The sequence below is a fragment of the Dendronephthya gigantea genome, unplaced genomic scaffold (genome assembly GCF_004324835.1).
Source record: "Dendronephthya gigantea isolate DGI-Jeju-01 unplaced genomic scaffold, DenGig_1.0 000128F, whole genome shotgun sequence".
Classification (NCBI taxonomy): Eukaryota; Metazoa; Cnidaria; class Anthozoa; order Malacalcyonacea; family Nephtheidae; genus Dendronephthya; species Dendronephthya gigantea.
The window spans coordinates 626,611-642,008 of NW_021163138.1; the positions used below are offsets into that span (position 1 = coordinate 626,611).

The window sequence follows — 15,398 nt, forward strand, 5'->3', positions numbered from 1 at the left end:
CTAAATATACTCGGATTTGTTCTGTAGTTTTTACAATATGAATCTTGATAGTGATTTAAAGGCATCTAATTATCCATAAGTGCCTGCCTGGTCATTGATTTCACTCCTTTTTTCATTAATAGCAAAAATTCTTCCATATGTTAGAAACTGTATTTTCAGAAATATTATTAAATCACATGGCTGACAGTTGTCTGAAGATAGCTGACAAGTATCTCCATCAGCCTTAATCAATAATATAAATGCTTAAGTATATATGCTCTAATGTATATGCTTGTGATTTTTGTTCTACGCAGGAAAGCCATCGAAATGCTACCACAACTAAAGCATTTATTTGCTATGGATCATTTGCTGAGGCGAACTTTTCTGATTCTATGTCCTGTTGAAATCTATCGAGAGCTTTTCAAGACCGGATTTTTTTCTTGTTTGGAGTTGTGCGTCACATTGAGGAAAATACTACCAGATACGAAAAACAACCGCTCATACACACAAAAGTTTGTGAGTATAAATAAAAATACACAATATAGGGTGTATAAAAAAACTGCAACCACTTAATATTCATACATGTTCGCTTCTATTCAATAGCAAAAGATCGTAGGCCCCTGCGAATTAGTTAGGTTGCAGTTTTTTTTTACTGATACATCATGTAGACCTTTTCAGCTTTGATGCAAATTAGTTTTATTGGCTATATGATCACAACATCTAAAATTGGGTTAATTTGCATGCAAGCTGAGCTGGTCTATGGGATTCTAATTTAAAGATTAAACGAAACTTACCATAAATCGAGGTTTAATATATTTTATGAAAAATAGATTTCAAGACTAACTTCGACTTATGCAAGCCTTTTTAACTTTTAAAGCCTGCCCCAAAAGTTTCTTAACCGACGTACTAAAATGAGGTAATTTATTGAACCAACTTTTAAGTTTAAAAACGTGGTTATAACAACCAATTAGTTGTTTCACCAAATAGAATTAATCAAATTAGTTTTTTTCACCGTCTGATTTTACAGCGTTGCAACACTGCGCCCTATGGTACATGTTTTTAGTGCATGATTTTTGTCAAAGACAAACATATACAAAAGCTGATTTCTATGTATAGCTATTATTATTTCTGTTTTATCTACATAGGTTACTTATATTTTGTATACTTTTATAGGTAGATTATCTGGAATTGTTATTCAAAGAGATAAACCAGGTTTTATTAGAACAAAGGTATTGCAGATCTTTTTTATTGTCACCTACAGCAGCTTACTGAATGTTATGATTTTTTGTCACTCGATTATATTATTACGTTCTTTTGAAGCGAAGAAGAGTGTCCATTACAAGTTTAGAATAAAATATTCGTACAAACGAACGAATTATGAAATATTTGGTATATTTTATGTGTGGTGTGATCAATTTGACCAAGGCGTGATTTTAGATACAAACAGAAAACCATCAACAAAAATAGAAATCCTCATAAGATATTTATTACCGTCCAGTTTTATCATATGAGATAATGCTCAACACCTCGATATTTTTTTGAATAAGATAAGTTTTGGAAACGAATGTTTCGTAGGTAACGTTGGCTCGATACATTTTTGTGAAAAATCTTCCAGAACAGAACGGAACGTCGAATTGACTAAAATCCAATAGTAAAGTTCCATTTTTCTTCGCCACGTAACCTCGCAACACGCAGACGGTTATGAACGAATATAAATAATACATACAGTAAATGTGAGAGTTCAGGAATCGCTGTTGAAATTAATTCATTGACCCTATTAAGGCCCAAATCCGCGTTGCCAACTTCTCTTCATCCCTGTAAAATCTGCGATTTGACATATATATATATATATATATATATATATATATATATATATATATATATATATATACATATATATATATACATGCTTGTTACTATTGTATTCGAAGACGCCAGGTTTTATTTAATACTTATTTACTGACGCCGAAACCTCCGTTGTTGCCCGGGGCGAAGCCGAAGTCGGGTCAACAAAACACACTGCCTTCCCGATGTGTCAGTAAACCTAAGTGATTTGTTATTATATCTAGTGTCAAAATGAAAATAAACCGTAGGCCAAAGAAGAGACAATTTCTAGACAGTTATATGATATACTGTATATATATATATTATATATATATTATATATATATATATATATATATATATATATATTATATAAATATATATATATATATATATATATATATATATATATATATATATATATGTATTATATATGTATATATATATACAATTAAGTAAAGTATCCAAGAAGAAAGAGTGCTCGATATCAAAATTTATCAGCGCAAGCACGTCGAAAACGTCATCACACAAACTTTAACTGCTGTAGAGTAATCATTCGCCTGATGATCGTTTCAGAAGAAACGTGAAACACAGAGTGTAGCGAACAATATATTCAAAATTTTGTAACATTTCATTGATTTTATTTTTTATATATATATATATATATATATATATATATATATATATATATATATATATATATATATAAATATATATATATATTATATATATATATATATATATATATATATATATATATATATAAAATAAGGGAAGTTTAACGTAATCATGGAGATTTGAAGCCCTCCACGCGTGGACCTCTTGTCCAATAGGAAAGCAGAAAATATGAATTTTGACACTAGGTATATAACAATTATGTTTATTGCAATTATTTAGCGGTGTCATTATTATGTCACTATTGCATTATCGTTATAGATGAACTGATTGATAATCAATAAAGGAAACTCTTTATTGTGTCGTTTTCCGTGAGATTTTTATGTATAGCGAAATTAATATTTTTACCCCTGGGAATTTTGCTGCAGTCGCGTTACTAAAATCCTGCATTCTGAGTTCTGAGTACATTCTGAGTACAAAACTGTAGAAGCTCCGAATATGAATTTTTAGATTATACAATTCTATTCGAGTTATATTATAAATGTTCGTCGCTCTGGCAAATACAGCTTTCAAAGAGTTTTGACCTGGCATTTTTCGCCATAAAATTTGCATGTTTGCTAGGTTTCCATGCGTCAAGTTTCCAGGCGCCTGTTATTCCCCATATAACAATTTAACATCTCGCGCGAAAAAACTGTAGTGTGGAATTACATACCAGTTTCCCTATGTTCCAAACATGGAAAAAATGTTTCAAGCCGCCTTAAGACATATACCCTTAAATATTAAAGATCCATAGTAGAGGATTATCTGCATATCCCTTGACAAATCCCTACGGTTTCTTTACTATTTCCGTACAATTTCAGTATGGATTCTTTATTGTATGTATACTGACATGCAAAATTGCAAATTATTTATATATTATGATTAACGGTTAGAGACTGCTATGAGTGTTTTGTTCACAAATAAGTGGCCAGCAAGTGCGTTTATTTGTAAACAAAACACGAACATAAAGTCTCTAACGCTTTTAATATACAATCTGAGTTCATTGATTGGTGCATTGAAGAACCAAGCTTCGTTGCACGCTGTCACTTTTGAATAAACCACGATTTTCTTGGGTTATTGCGAATAAGCTATGACTAAGTGCGCCAGGCAACACGAAACCACGTGCTTGATTTTGACCAGTCGCGTACGTAGATTTAGGCGAGTGCACGAATATTGTATATTAATGAGCTATATATTATAATAATTATTATTGGCTCGAATAATCAAAATTACATAATATCATTTTTTGCTGTTTCAGTCCCCAAATGTACCCGAAGGAAAGACTACCAGAGACTTCGGTTTTAGTTAATAACTTGGTCTTACTTATCCAGTATTTTATTCCGAATCTCTATCTTCGTGACGTAATTGTCCTCTGTCGCTTGGTTGAATGCTCAATTACTGCTATTGCACTTCAAAAAAATGGAATTGATTTTGAAGACGAATCTGCAGCTGGAAATAGCCAAAAGAACAATTCCACTTCTTTTGAACTGAAAGAGATTCCAAAAGAACTGTCATCTTCCTTAAATAAGCAGCGTGGTTTTGTTAAAGAATTTATACTAAGAAAATTTTTTCGTAATGCCGAATACATTTCGCCCACTGAATGGAGCGATGAATTGCAGGTCAGTGATATTAAATTGCTTATATACCGCCTGTTGACTCAGCTATGATATAGTGGCAGCGAAGAGCACTTTGATCAAACGAACCAGATACTAACATTTCAGTATATAAGAGCGTCTTATGATTTGATCCAACATGATTGTCTAGTGATGAATGCGCGCCGGAAAATTCCCAGCGATCCTTGCAAGTAACATTACGCGATGTCAAACATTTGAGATAACAACTGAAACCAAGTCAGACCTTATCCTTCCATACAAAATTGTATTTCCGAAGCTCGTACAAACTAGTTTATAGAGAACTTTTGTCCAAATTACTTCCCCCATTCCATGTTTTTGTTTTTAGCGCAAAGTTTCTTTGCAGTATTGTGGTGAGTGGCGAAAATTCACATCAGTCAGTTAGTCAGTCAGTTATGCAGTCAGTCATAGTGTAAACTCCGGGGGGTGCCTTCGATTTATGCCTAATTCACTGATTGAAAGGTTATTTAAAGAATTTTAGTTTTTTTACTTAAATATTTTTCAAGCTTTTTCCAAGTTCGCAAAAAATTAGCTATAGAAAAATCTTTGTCGTTACTGTAAATTTCTGAAAGATTTGTTTCTTATGATGCGTGTGGTATATAAAGGATCTCCCGGAAAATGCTTGAACTACGAAAATGCGCATGTGCTATCGGACCTGAAAAATATTAACGAAGGAGTTCGACAAGAAAGGTGCAACAAAGTGTTGTTTTCAAACATTTTAGACGCGAAAGTCGATTAAATCCTCGAGAAGGTGCGCATTCTATAAATTTGTGTTCTGCGTTACGGGTTTCAATCCAAGGCAGATATAGTTTTGACGGTATCGTCATTCTACTGAGAACTAGGAAGGAATATTAAGGTAGCGTTGTTGTCAAAAAGCGATACATAAACGGTATTTGATGTTGGAGTATATTAACTGATTATTAACTGATTTTTTCGCCTTTGATTCCCACAATCCACCAAAAGATAAAAAAGCAATTGTTAAGACCCTACTTGACAGAGCAAAAGACGTTCCCTCAACGCTTTTTTTGAGACACCTTGTAAATACATATGTTTTTTAAACAATATATTACAAATAATTGGTGCTGCGCATTACGAGTATTCGATGCAGTGCCTAAATTATTTTGCGATGTACAGTATTATACAGGCTCCAGGCAAAGCAGTATTGTTTTAAAATGTACAAGCAATTCAGAGGTGAAGTATATTAAACTTTTAAGTGTTCACATCATAAAGTTAACACCTTCTATACTTGACGAAGAGACACATACACGGTGTATTTTGTTAAAACCTGACATTACCGCAAAATTGTCGCCATGAGCTGCTTACCCTAAAATTCAATAATGACAAAATCGCGGCTAATGTAATTTGAGTACTTTTGAGTATAATTTTCCTTTATTAGCATTTTACGCAGCAACGCGTCTATCTAGTCAAGGACCTGTATATGAGTTTGTATGTATTTCATTTAGGACAGGTAAACTCATCTGCTTTAGGGTAAGTTAACCATGGCGGTCAACATGGCTGCCCTAACCATTACACAGGGCGAAACATCCGAAACTGACCACACCCAAAAACGGCTCATTCAGGATAGTGCTATCTGCCAAACCAAAAAAGCTTTGACTTATCTGAGCTGCTTATATGGTTCAGAGATGGTGCTTTTAGGGGTGGTCATTGGTAAGTAGAAAATGCCTAGCACTAATACTTTACCAGAAAATGACCATGCAATATTGACTCATACACAAGTGTCAAGTAGTGACTTACATCTTTAAATAAACAGCAGTGGGCCTGCTCTGCCTTTTTTCCCAAATTTTTTATATATTTTTTTAATTTCAAGTCCTTTATAAAGGTCATATTTTTTAATTCTGAAATTAAAAGGCCTTGAATGTAAGAAAAACAATGCGGAATTGTTAACAACCGCCACAGGATGACACAATGGCGCCGTATTTGGTGAAAGTTGGGGTTTTACGTTGTCGATGGTTAAACACTTGAAATCTACTTGAAAACTTAGGAAAACTTGTTATAAAAATGTATATGATATTATTATGTCTCGACCGACTTTCATATTCTGAAGGATTCAAACGATTTTCGCTGATAAACAGAGAAGTGAACTTGGGAATCGGCGAAATGCTACCATTTATGGGAAGTAAGTAAATTTTAAATTAATATTTCAGTCACAAAATATTAACTTTTTTACACCAAACAGTGATAATATATTTAAAAATGTACGACTTTTGTTTTAATAAATAAGATTTGGGAAAAAAGGCAGTGCATGCCCACTGCTGTTTATTTGAAGTTGTTAGCCACAATTTGACACTTGTGTATGAGTATTGCATGGTCATTTTCTTGTAAAGTATTAGTGCTAGGCATTTTCTACTAACCAATGAGCACCCTTGAAAAACACCATCTCTGAACCATATAAGTAGCTCAGATTAGTCAAAGCTTTTTTGGTTTGGCAAATAGCACTATCGTAAATGTGCAGTTTTTGGAAGTGGTCAGTTTCGGATGTTTCGCCCTGTATTATGGTTCGGGCTGCTATGGTCAACTTACCCTAATACAGCTGAGTTTACCTGTCCTAAATGAAATGCATACAAACTCATACAGGTCCTTGACTAATAGTAAGTTTTCACATCAAGTTAGAGGACAAAGGTTTTTCTAATATTTCTCTCTAGCTATAGGTGTTGGAGAGATCAGGCGTAATAAATCGAAATGTGTAAACATTTTAGAGGAAATTATACTCCATTCATGATTCGGCGCTTGGTTTAAATTGCACTATAGAAGTATGCTTCGTCAACTGCTCTCGCGTTATATAATTGAATCCGAGTTACAGTATGTTTAACCTGGTACTTTAGTTTCTACCAGCATTGAGAAGGGACAACCCTGCATGAGTATCATGTTTAGTATATAAATATGGCTGGCAGATTTTACAACGCTGTCTTTGAGTATCAATCAGGTTGGGTTACGTCAGGACACACATCTGGTGCTTAAACATCGAGACGGCCTCGAAACTGCACTAACCTTGGATCCCTAGTTCGTCAATGCCTTTACTGTACAACTTTCTATTACTTATTGTCTCACAACTCGAGAGTCAAGGTTTATAAACTAAATTAATTAATGTGTAATTAATGTTATTCGCCAGTGTGCATGTCAGTGTATAGACGTGAGGTTGAAATATATCTTTGCATTTCGGCTTTGTACTTAGTTGCGTTTGACGGGTCAACAGGGCTGAGGCTAGAACGATATTTGGGGGCGTGTTTATTCATATGTTCAGTCCTGCCGGCGGATTTAAGTGAATTGGCTACAAAAGAAACCCGTCGGGCAGAACTGAATATAATTATATGCAATAAACACCCCCAATTATCGTTCTAGTTTCGGCCCTATATGGGTAAACGTTTCAGCAATGTTTAGTTAAGCGAGAAAACCCTATGAGGATGCGAAAAAATAACACAATCTTTCTCGGTATATAGGCATGGAACCAGCTGCTATCATTAGCTGCCCCAGAAGTTTTCTATAAACAGTGGAAAGACGAATTTCTCAACAAATTCCAGGAAAGAATAAACAAGGTATGATTAGTATATATTAATTAAATAATATTATTTTTTCAATGATTATATATTTTATCTGTAATGAATGACAAATGTTGCAATTTCATTGACTACGAGGAGTGTGATTTCAGCATTAATTGCACCCTTTGAGAGTTGTAATTCCACTCTTGCCCTTAGCCAATAACTATTTTACAAATGACCAATAACCATTCAGGTTATACAAGATATGAATTGCAGAAGTTAAATTATGATTAATTTCAATAATAAATGGCAACTTGTGTTATTTTATTGGCTTAGAGGAGTGCGATTTGAGCATTAAATGCACCCTTGTATTTAAGCGTACTGATGTACACTTTTGCTCCTGGCAAATAAAAATTGCTCTTAACTTTTTAAGTCATATTCAAAATGGTAAATCAAAACGAAAATAACTCTTTATGAAAGAGATTATTTTAGGAAATGCTACCGAACTGAAGATGCCTTCTTCATCGTTTATATAACTTTTCTAAGCTGTTAAAAATAATTCTCCATTATATTTTTTTTCTTCTAGCAGTCTGATGAATTCCTCATAGACCGAGTCTGTAAAAATGAAAAACTTTTATCTTACATTTCGCTGACCAATCTCTGCAATGTGTATTTCAATGCTTTAATTTTAGGTTTCCGAACTTCGTCAGATTGAGCTATATTGTCAGGCCGGTGACAAGAATTGTAATCCAGAGATCGTAAACTCTTTGAGCAAAACCGCTTTCGAAGCTGTAGAAAAAATAGTGGAAGTGAGTAAGCAAAAGCAAATAAATAATAAAAATCCCACTGAAGAGAGCAGAATGTTTGAATTATTTTCTGTTGGTCAGCCTCTGTTTTTTATTTACCCTTATATGTATTTTAGCGAATATATCAACCAATTAAAACCTAGACAAATTAGTTTTTAATTAAACTCGGCTTTTTTCGAAGTTGAAATGTTATAACGGCAATGCTTTTTTAGAATGGTAAAGGAGAACAGAACGCTTTTACTTTATTAAGTAAGAACAGAGACTCAGCTAATGGTATAAAACTGCTAAGGTCAATGCTGGAAAAATCTTGGCCGCGTGAACTAAAGGATAATAGTCAATTAAATGAAAAAGAGAGGGGTGAAGTTTTGCTGAAGCATCTTCTCACATGGTCAATATGGCCTGGATTTCTCAAATTTTTTGGTAAGAAATATATTCCTTTAACCTTTTTTTAAGTATACGTGCATATATAAATTTCTATTCTTGCAGGCTAGCTCTTAGGAAATTGACTAGGTCGACGAGAACAGATAATTTTTCCTCTCTTTCTCTTGCAAAATATTGAGTGAAGTGCATTCGATGTAAAGCATTTTGTGCACTAGTGACCTCAGACAAAGAGAATCCCAGATTCTTGGGACAAGTCTGAACAAGCCTTAAGCCTTTTAAGACGAGATAGTTTTATATGAAAATTTTTTTTATGACAAGTTTTAATTGGCAATGGCAGTGTGTAGCCTATATAAATTTTCTATGACAATTTTTTTCTTTGCCAAGATTTATTTGCTCGTGTGAACGTGCCAACAAGTTTACTTTGACAATTTAGTTTGCAGTTAGCGATGAATCGTGCAGTGGAAAACGTAAGCGCGCTAACAGGCGCCATTTTAAAGTTTCATTTCTGAATAATATAATAACGTAAGGATTGTAATGTAATAATAACGTAATTCAGTCTTTTTCTTGTTCCTATCTCTATATATGATTCCGAATTAATATTCCATAAACTCTCTCTAAACTTGACCTGAGCAGTTTTTTATCGCCAAATCCGTGAAGGGTACAGCGCTGTTGCTAGCTGCCACTGCAATTTCGAAAGTTGATTTTGAACAAGTGTCAAAAAAAATTGTCAACGTTGGGCGTACAGACGAACAATTAAAACTTGTCACATAAAACCTTGTCATAGAAAACTTGCTCGTCCGTAAGAGGCTTTAAAAGGAACTTAAAAACGTACAATTTATATATCAGTATACTATTTTATCAATTTAAAGAGAAATTTTTATTTAATAATTCGACATTTTATTGAGCTACAGCAGGTGGTCAAAAAATAGTGCCCCCCCCCATAAATAGTAACACCTTCAGTTGTTAGTCATAATGATTTTATGGGAAGAAGTCCCTAACAAATCATGTCTGATTGTGTATATTCAATTGGTTTAATATCTTTTTATTCAAAATTGGGATTTCGAGAAATAGGATGTGCGAAAAATTACACGAATTGTTCTCTACACTAAAAGCCAAGATTGGTGCTTTGTAGCAAAGATTCAGTGAAATAATAACTTTGCTGTATATTTAGTGCCCAATATTGAACATTGTGTAATAATATTCACAAAGATAATTCATATAATTCAATACAAATGGCCTAAAATACTCTAACTAATTTTTGAAGAATAAATTTCATTTGTTATGATACAATCAAAAACAATACGTGAAGCAATGAATGTTCTCCAAACACAGTCAGCTTAAAGGACACAGTATTTGCATCCAAATGTAAATGGGTGCTTTAAAAGGTAATAAATTGTAGATATATGCTAGGATTTGTAGGTACAGCTCTTTATTAGGTGGATTTTGAGTACCATTTTCATTACCATACAAACACCCAGAGTTCAGAGGGGCATATTCTGTCATTTAGCGTCGTTTAAGCATAATTTTACACACGAGTCAAATTCCGAACAATTTGCTATGAATCAGACAGTTGTTTGGACAAACAATTACATAATTTCCATGCACAACTGATTAAAAACCGCCATCTTGAATTTTTACAAAAAGCTCTGCAAATCCATTTTATTATCTTAATCTGAAGTTTATAATCACAATTTTTATAAGCTGGCTCCTAAAACTAAAGAAATATGCTCAAATACACATAATATTTATTGGCGTACCTTCATTTATAATGCAAAGATACATGTGTGCCATATTTCGTTGGGGGTCACTTTTTTTTACCACCCCCTGTATATGCAGTATATTTGCGATTAAAAAACCCTTTACTTTAAAAACATGATACGAATAGTAAAGAAAAAGCTGAATTTGAACCAGAGTTCGTGTCGACTTTTTTTTATCATGCGAAAGCAGCTAAAAATATTCATGCACCACAGAAATCTCTCAATTGCAAAAAAAATTCAGTCTGACGTGATAACTAGCTATAATAACAAACATGAGGTAAATTTATGATAAATTGTATTAAATATTGATATAATTACCACGCATGCAGGTACCGTCCCTGAGGACCTTAATCTTAGCTGTTTCAAAGTTCTCAAGCAATGCATGCGTGAACAAATTTGATTGTCTTGTTAACGAGATGCTTTACAACAAACAATTAACACCGAGCTTGAACGTGCAAATGAATTCTATTCGTGCTAAAGTATTTATATATATATACTTTTTTATGTATCAAATATTAATATAAAAATGGGTTTTAACGTAAGCAAAAGCCAAAATATAACTCGACGATAATTCGCATTACAACGAAAAAAATATCGTCTTTGCATGATAAGCCTCGTTTCATGCCATGCGAAGACGCAATTTCTAAGTTTGCTTTAAAGCCGATATTCCTTGTCTATTAGCGTTTAATCATTTTTTTTTGCTTTTTGAAAAACGCTAAATAGACATTATTTGAAAATGATGTGACTTATTTTCTAGTTCTTATCACAAATAACTTCATACTGTGTTAGGTTATTGAACATAATTGTACTGGTACATTATAGTCTAGAACTAAGTGTCCGTTCAGGGCTCGCGTAAAAAGAATGGGTCAGGTAAAGTCTGGAGAACTCGCCAGTCACTTTATATATTTTACCACAAAGGGGCCTGGGTACGAGGATGCTATAATATGATCTACGCCGACCTCTTTAATTCGGATAGCAAAACTATTCATCGGTAAAATAATTATCGTTTTACAGGAAATTGCACCTGGGGTAAAACAGAAGTGACAGAGGGTGACTGCGGAATTATTATGGTGAGTGCTGTGTCGTGCATCGAAAATCTTGTAAACTCGGTCAACGATGGGACAGTTACAGCTGCAACATTGAAGGTTTTACAAGAACATTCCAAACAATTTTTGGAACTGTGTGAGGTGCATCAGACAAATCAGAGTGGCTCTCAACACGTTCCAATGAGGACCACCTTTGAGACACGACTTTCCGAACTGAGGGAATTTCATAATTTAAATGGCCAGCTGAAATGTTTTCTTGATCTCTGCAGCTTCAAACGAGGTATACTTTAAATTTTACTATTTTCGTCGCGACGAAAACTACACTACTGAATATACAGGGTGTCCCAAAAAACCCCCCAAAACCATTGAACTCACCCATAGCAATATAATAGCTAGAATTTGAATGCCTCAGCACCCTGTTGGGACCCACAAGTGCAGGGTGTCCCCAAAAAAGGCAAACTATTGAAATCACTATTGGATTAACGCAACTTAAAAAATGCTAAATAGGCCAACAACAAATTTGCTATAGAATTAAGGACATGTCGAAGGTCATGGTGCTTAAAGTTGTAAATTTAAATATTGTTATCCATATTTGTAAAGCGTATCCATATTTGTAAAGCGTATATTGGTAATAACAGTCAATTGTGAGTATACAAATAAATTTTACTGCCATGCATCATGCATAAAAATGCCTATGTCAAACGTCTATTTATACGCTTGTGGTGCTTAGGCATTCAATCTCTAGCTATTACATTGTTATGGTGATTTCAATGGTTTTGGGGGGTTTGTGACACCTTGTAGATGATTCTTTTGCTTGCCACGTTTTTGAGCCGTTTTTGTCCTTGCTCAATGCTCAAGATATGAAACGTGTCTATTCACATAATTTGAGCAAAAAACCTTCAACAAGGATCTGGGTGTTATAGATGTACGGGGATAATTATCCTTACCTGCCATTATTTTGGCCAGCGCCTTTTTCGTATTCACCGCTTGAGCAGTGAATATTAATTTCTGCAGTCCTTCACAGCAGCGGCATTACGTATATTCACCGCTAGCGCGAGAGAGGTAAATATTAATCATGAAAGCTGCCACGCAACTGGCGAGATTTGTAAGTAAAGAAAGAAGCGGGAAAATTTTTATACCTTACGTGTTACGTTTTCACAGTCAACGAATTTTCGGTATAATATATCATTTACAGTTTGGGTTTCGCCGAAATATTTTCCTCAGTAATGATATTAATATCATCACTTGTGGAAATATTTAGCCGAATCCCTTTTACCTGGGTCCTTAAATGATAGTAATTTGACGTTTGTGTCCGAAAATCCAAAACATTTTTCCCATTATAATGCCCCAAAAATAAACGGCACACGGTATCAAGGGGGGGTTTAGCCTCCTCGCCTCATACACCTATGGAAACTGGCATCCAAGATGGTCACACCTGTAGTTTAAACTTTTGAAGGCCGTCTTGAAATTTACCGTATGGTATTATATGTTAAACTTAAATTAATCCCGAGGATTTTCCTAGCCCGGTTGAGTCCAGTGTCCCAAAATTTGGGTGATTCTTGGTAATTTTAATTTTTTTAGTCGATGAAGTGCTTTGTGTCTTGAGCGAAAAAATTGTGCAAGACTTTAGTGTGTTATCAATACGGGATATATGCCTTCAAAGATCTGGTAGATTTGACGTAATATTCTTTAACCTCGATGACAAGTATCTTGATATGGTGTCCAGAATTACAGAGATAGAAAGCAGTCGAATTTTCGTAAAATTATGGCGGAAATACAGCGAGGAATTACAAAAGGAGGAAGTCACAATGGAAAATATTTTGCAAATTTGGATGAAAGTATGTAAACAACTCAAAGAAATAAGTGAACAGTTTCTAAACGGCGAAATGCTACTCAGGGACATTGATAAATACTTAGATTTGTTTAAGACGAATTACACTGATTTAGAAGGAGAATTCAAACTGCTTTCCTCGTTTTTGAGTCATTCAAAGAAACATTTGGATGAGACAGAGAGATACCTCGCTGCCAGAATTAAGCAAGTAAAGAGATATAAGAAGATTTCTGATGCTCGTCAAGCTGGGAAGGCAATTCTCCATCTAAAAGAAACGCTGGGTCTCACAGGCGATTTCTCAGTGGTTGAAAAGATAGAAGAGGTGAGATAATATGGTTAATCTTCTACAAACATAGATGTTTAGGACCTATGACTACTGCAAACATATTTATGCACGTAGACTTCATGTGGTCTTTTAAAGTATTTGCAGAAAGGAACACGTTCCTTTACACATACAGTATACTGTATACGATGCAAAAACACAGGGATATACGCATATAACTTATATTTTATCAATTAATGAAAGTCGGAACTTTTGAAAGTTGATTGGCTTAAAGGCTATCTTTCACAATTGACGCGAATTTTGCGCGCGTAACAGAATTTTCGCCAATTAGAAAACAGGAAGTTCCTCCGTAAGTTTGTTTTTCCCTAGCTAAATTAACCGCCAGGTTTTGGTGCCTCGATCCTCGAATTGCAGTACATTATTGTATTACAATATGATATAAATAAATGCAATAACATTTATTTGCAGATTATTAGTGGGAATCTAAAAGATGTAGCCATCAAAGACGTGGATGACAATCTATTTAAAGCTGGAGAACTGTTAGATGAAATAGACGAGATAAGAAGAGAATGTTTAAGGACTTTTACGGACTGTTTTGATTTAGTTACTTGGCTAAGAAAGAGTATAAATGGTAAGGACGTTTCTATATTTTCATCATCCTGATATAGATATCTGAATATAAATTCCCGAGAGAGGTTTCTTAATTTAGGTTACCGCGGGTATAGTGAAAATTACTTTATTTGACGTTGTTTTAGGCGAAGTAAAGTATCGCTATTCTTGCCTCTTCAACGAACTTCATTCATTTGATGTTTCTAATTTTGTAAAAACGCTATCATTTTCAAGTTTATGTTTTCAAGAAACTAATTTATTACTTTTTGAACTTCAGATGAACAAGAGCTCAAAGTATTTGTTGATTTGGCGATGATTTCAGCCGGGGAAGATGACATGGAAATTGACCGGATTTCGTGTATGCATACAAGTTGTCTTGGATTTGGATCGTTAATTTTCGGTTACAAAACAAAACATGGGTTTGATGAACTAATGCAACTTTGTAAACCTGTGTGGCACGCTGTTGACGCTAATCCAGGCATTGGACAAAAATTGGTAAGTTAAATAACATGTAGAGAGATTATACGCAAACAGATTTATTAGTTTAAATATTACTTGTGTATTGAATATTACTAATACGGCCTTAATAAACCTTTTGAATTATAGACCACTTTGAAAGGAAATGCAAGTCTAATCACTGCAGCTGAAAAGAGCATACTGAAATTAGTAGATATGAAAAGTTTGCATGGTTGCGAAATGTTGTAAAATGCCGGAAATATAGCCTAAGTTTGCAAATTTGTATACTTTTGTACGACAAACGGAAATTGTTACCATTTTTGACCTGAATGTGGTAACAATTTCTGTTGGTAGTAAAAGTATACAAATTTGCAAGCTTTGGAAGGCTATATTTTCCGTATTTTACAACATTTCGCACCCAAACGTTGCGTTCTACTAATTTAAGTATGCTCTTTTCAGCTGTGGTGATTTGATTGCATTTCCTTGCATAGATAAAAAAGTAGTCTATAATGCAAAAGGTCCATTCTTGTGATTGTCATCATCTAATTGTTGGATTGCACAAATATTTAATGCTTGAATATGTTATCAAGTTGTAGCAACGTTTGAGTCCAACACAGCTGTCCATGCAATATTGTTTGTTGACAA

General features: G+C 34.1%; 1 protein-coding gene across 1 annotated transcript in view; it reads left to right on the forward strand.

The window, feature by feature from the left end:
• LOC114535972 (E3 ubiquitin-protein ligase rnf213-alpha-like) overlaps nt 1-15,398 on the forward strand; it is a gene marked incomplete at its 3' end in the record, with an annotated part of 86,039 nt that overhangs the window by 40,467 nt on the left and 30,174 nt on the right. Inside the window, exons 12-21 of the mRNA XM_028557311.1 lie at nt 294-495; nt 1,153-1,208; nt 3,715-4,075; nt 7,546-7,641; nt 8,277-8,393; nt 8,603-8,810; nt 11,543-11,854; nt 13,156-13,727; nt 14,157-14,319; nt 14,575-14,792. Coding sequence (XP_028413112.1) covers nt 294-495; nt 1,153-1,208; nt 3,715-4,075; nt 7,546-7,641; nt 8,277-8,393; nt 8,603-8,810; nt 11,543-11,854; nt 13,156-13,727; nt 14,157-14,319; nt 14,575-14,792 — 2,305 coding nt within the window. The remainder of the gene's footprint in view (nt 1-293; nt 496-1,152; nt 1,209-3,714; nt 4,076-7,545; nt 7,642-8,276; nt 8,394-8,602; nt 8,811-11,542; nt 11,855-13,155; nt 13,728-14,156; nt 14,320-14,574; nt 14,793-15,398) is intronic.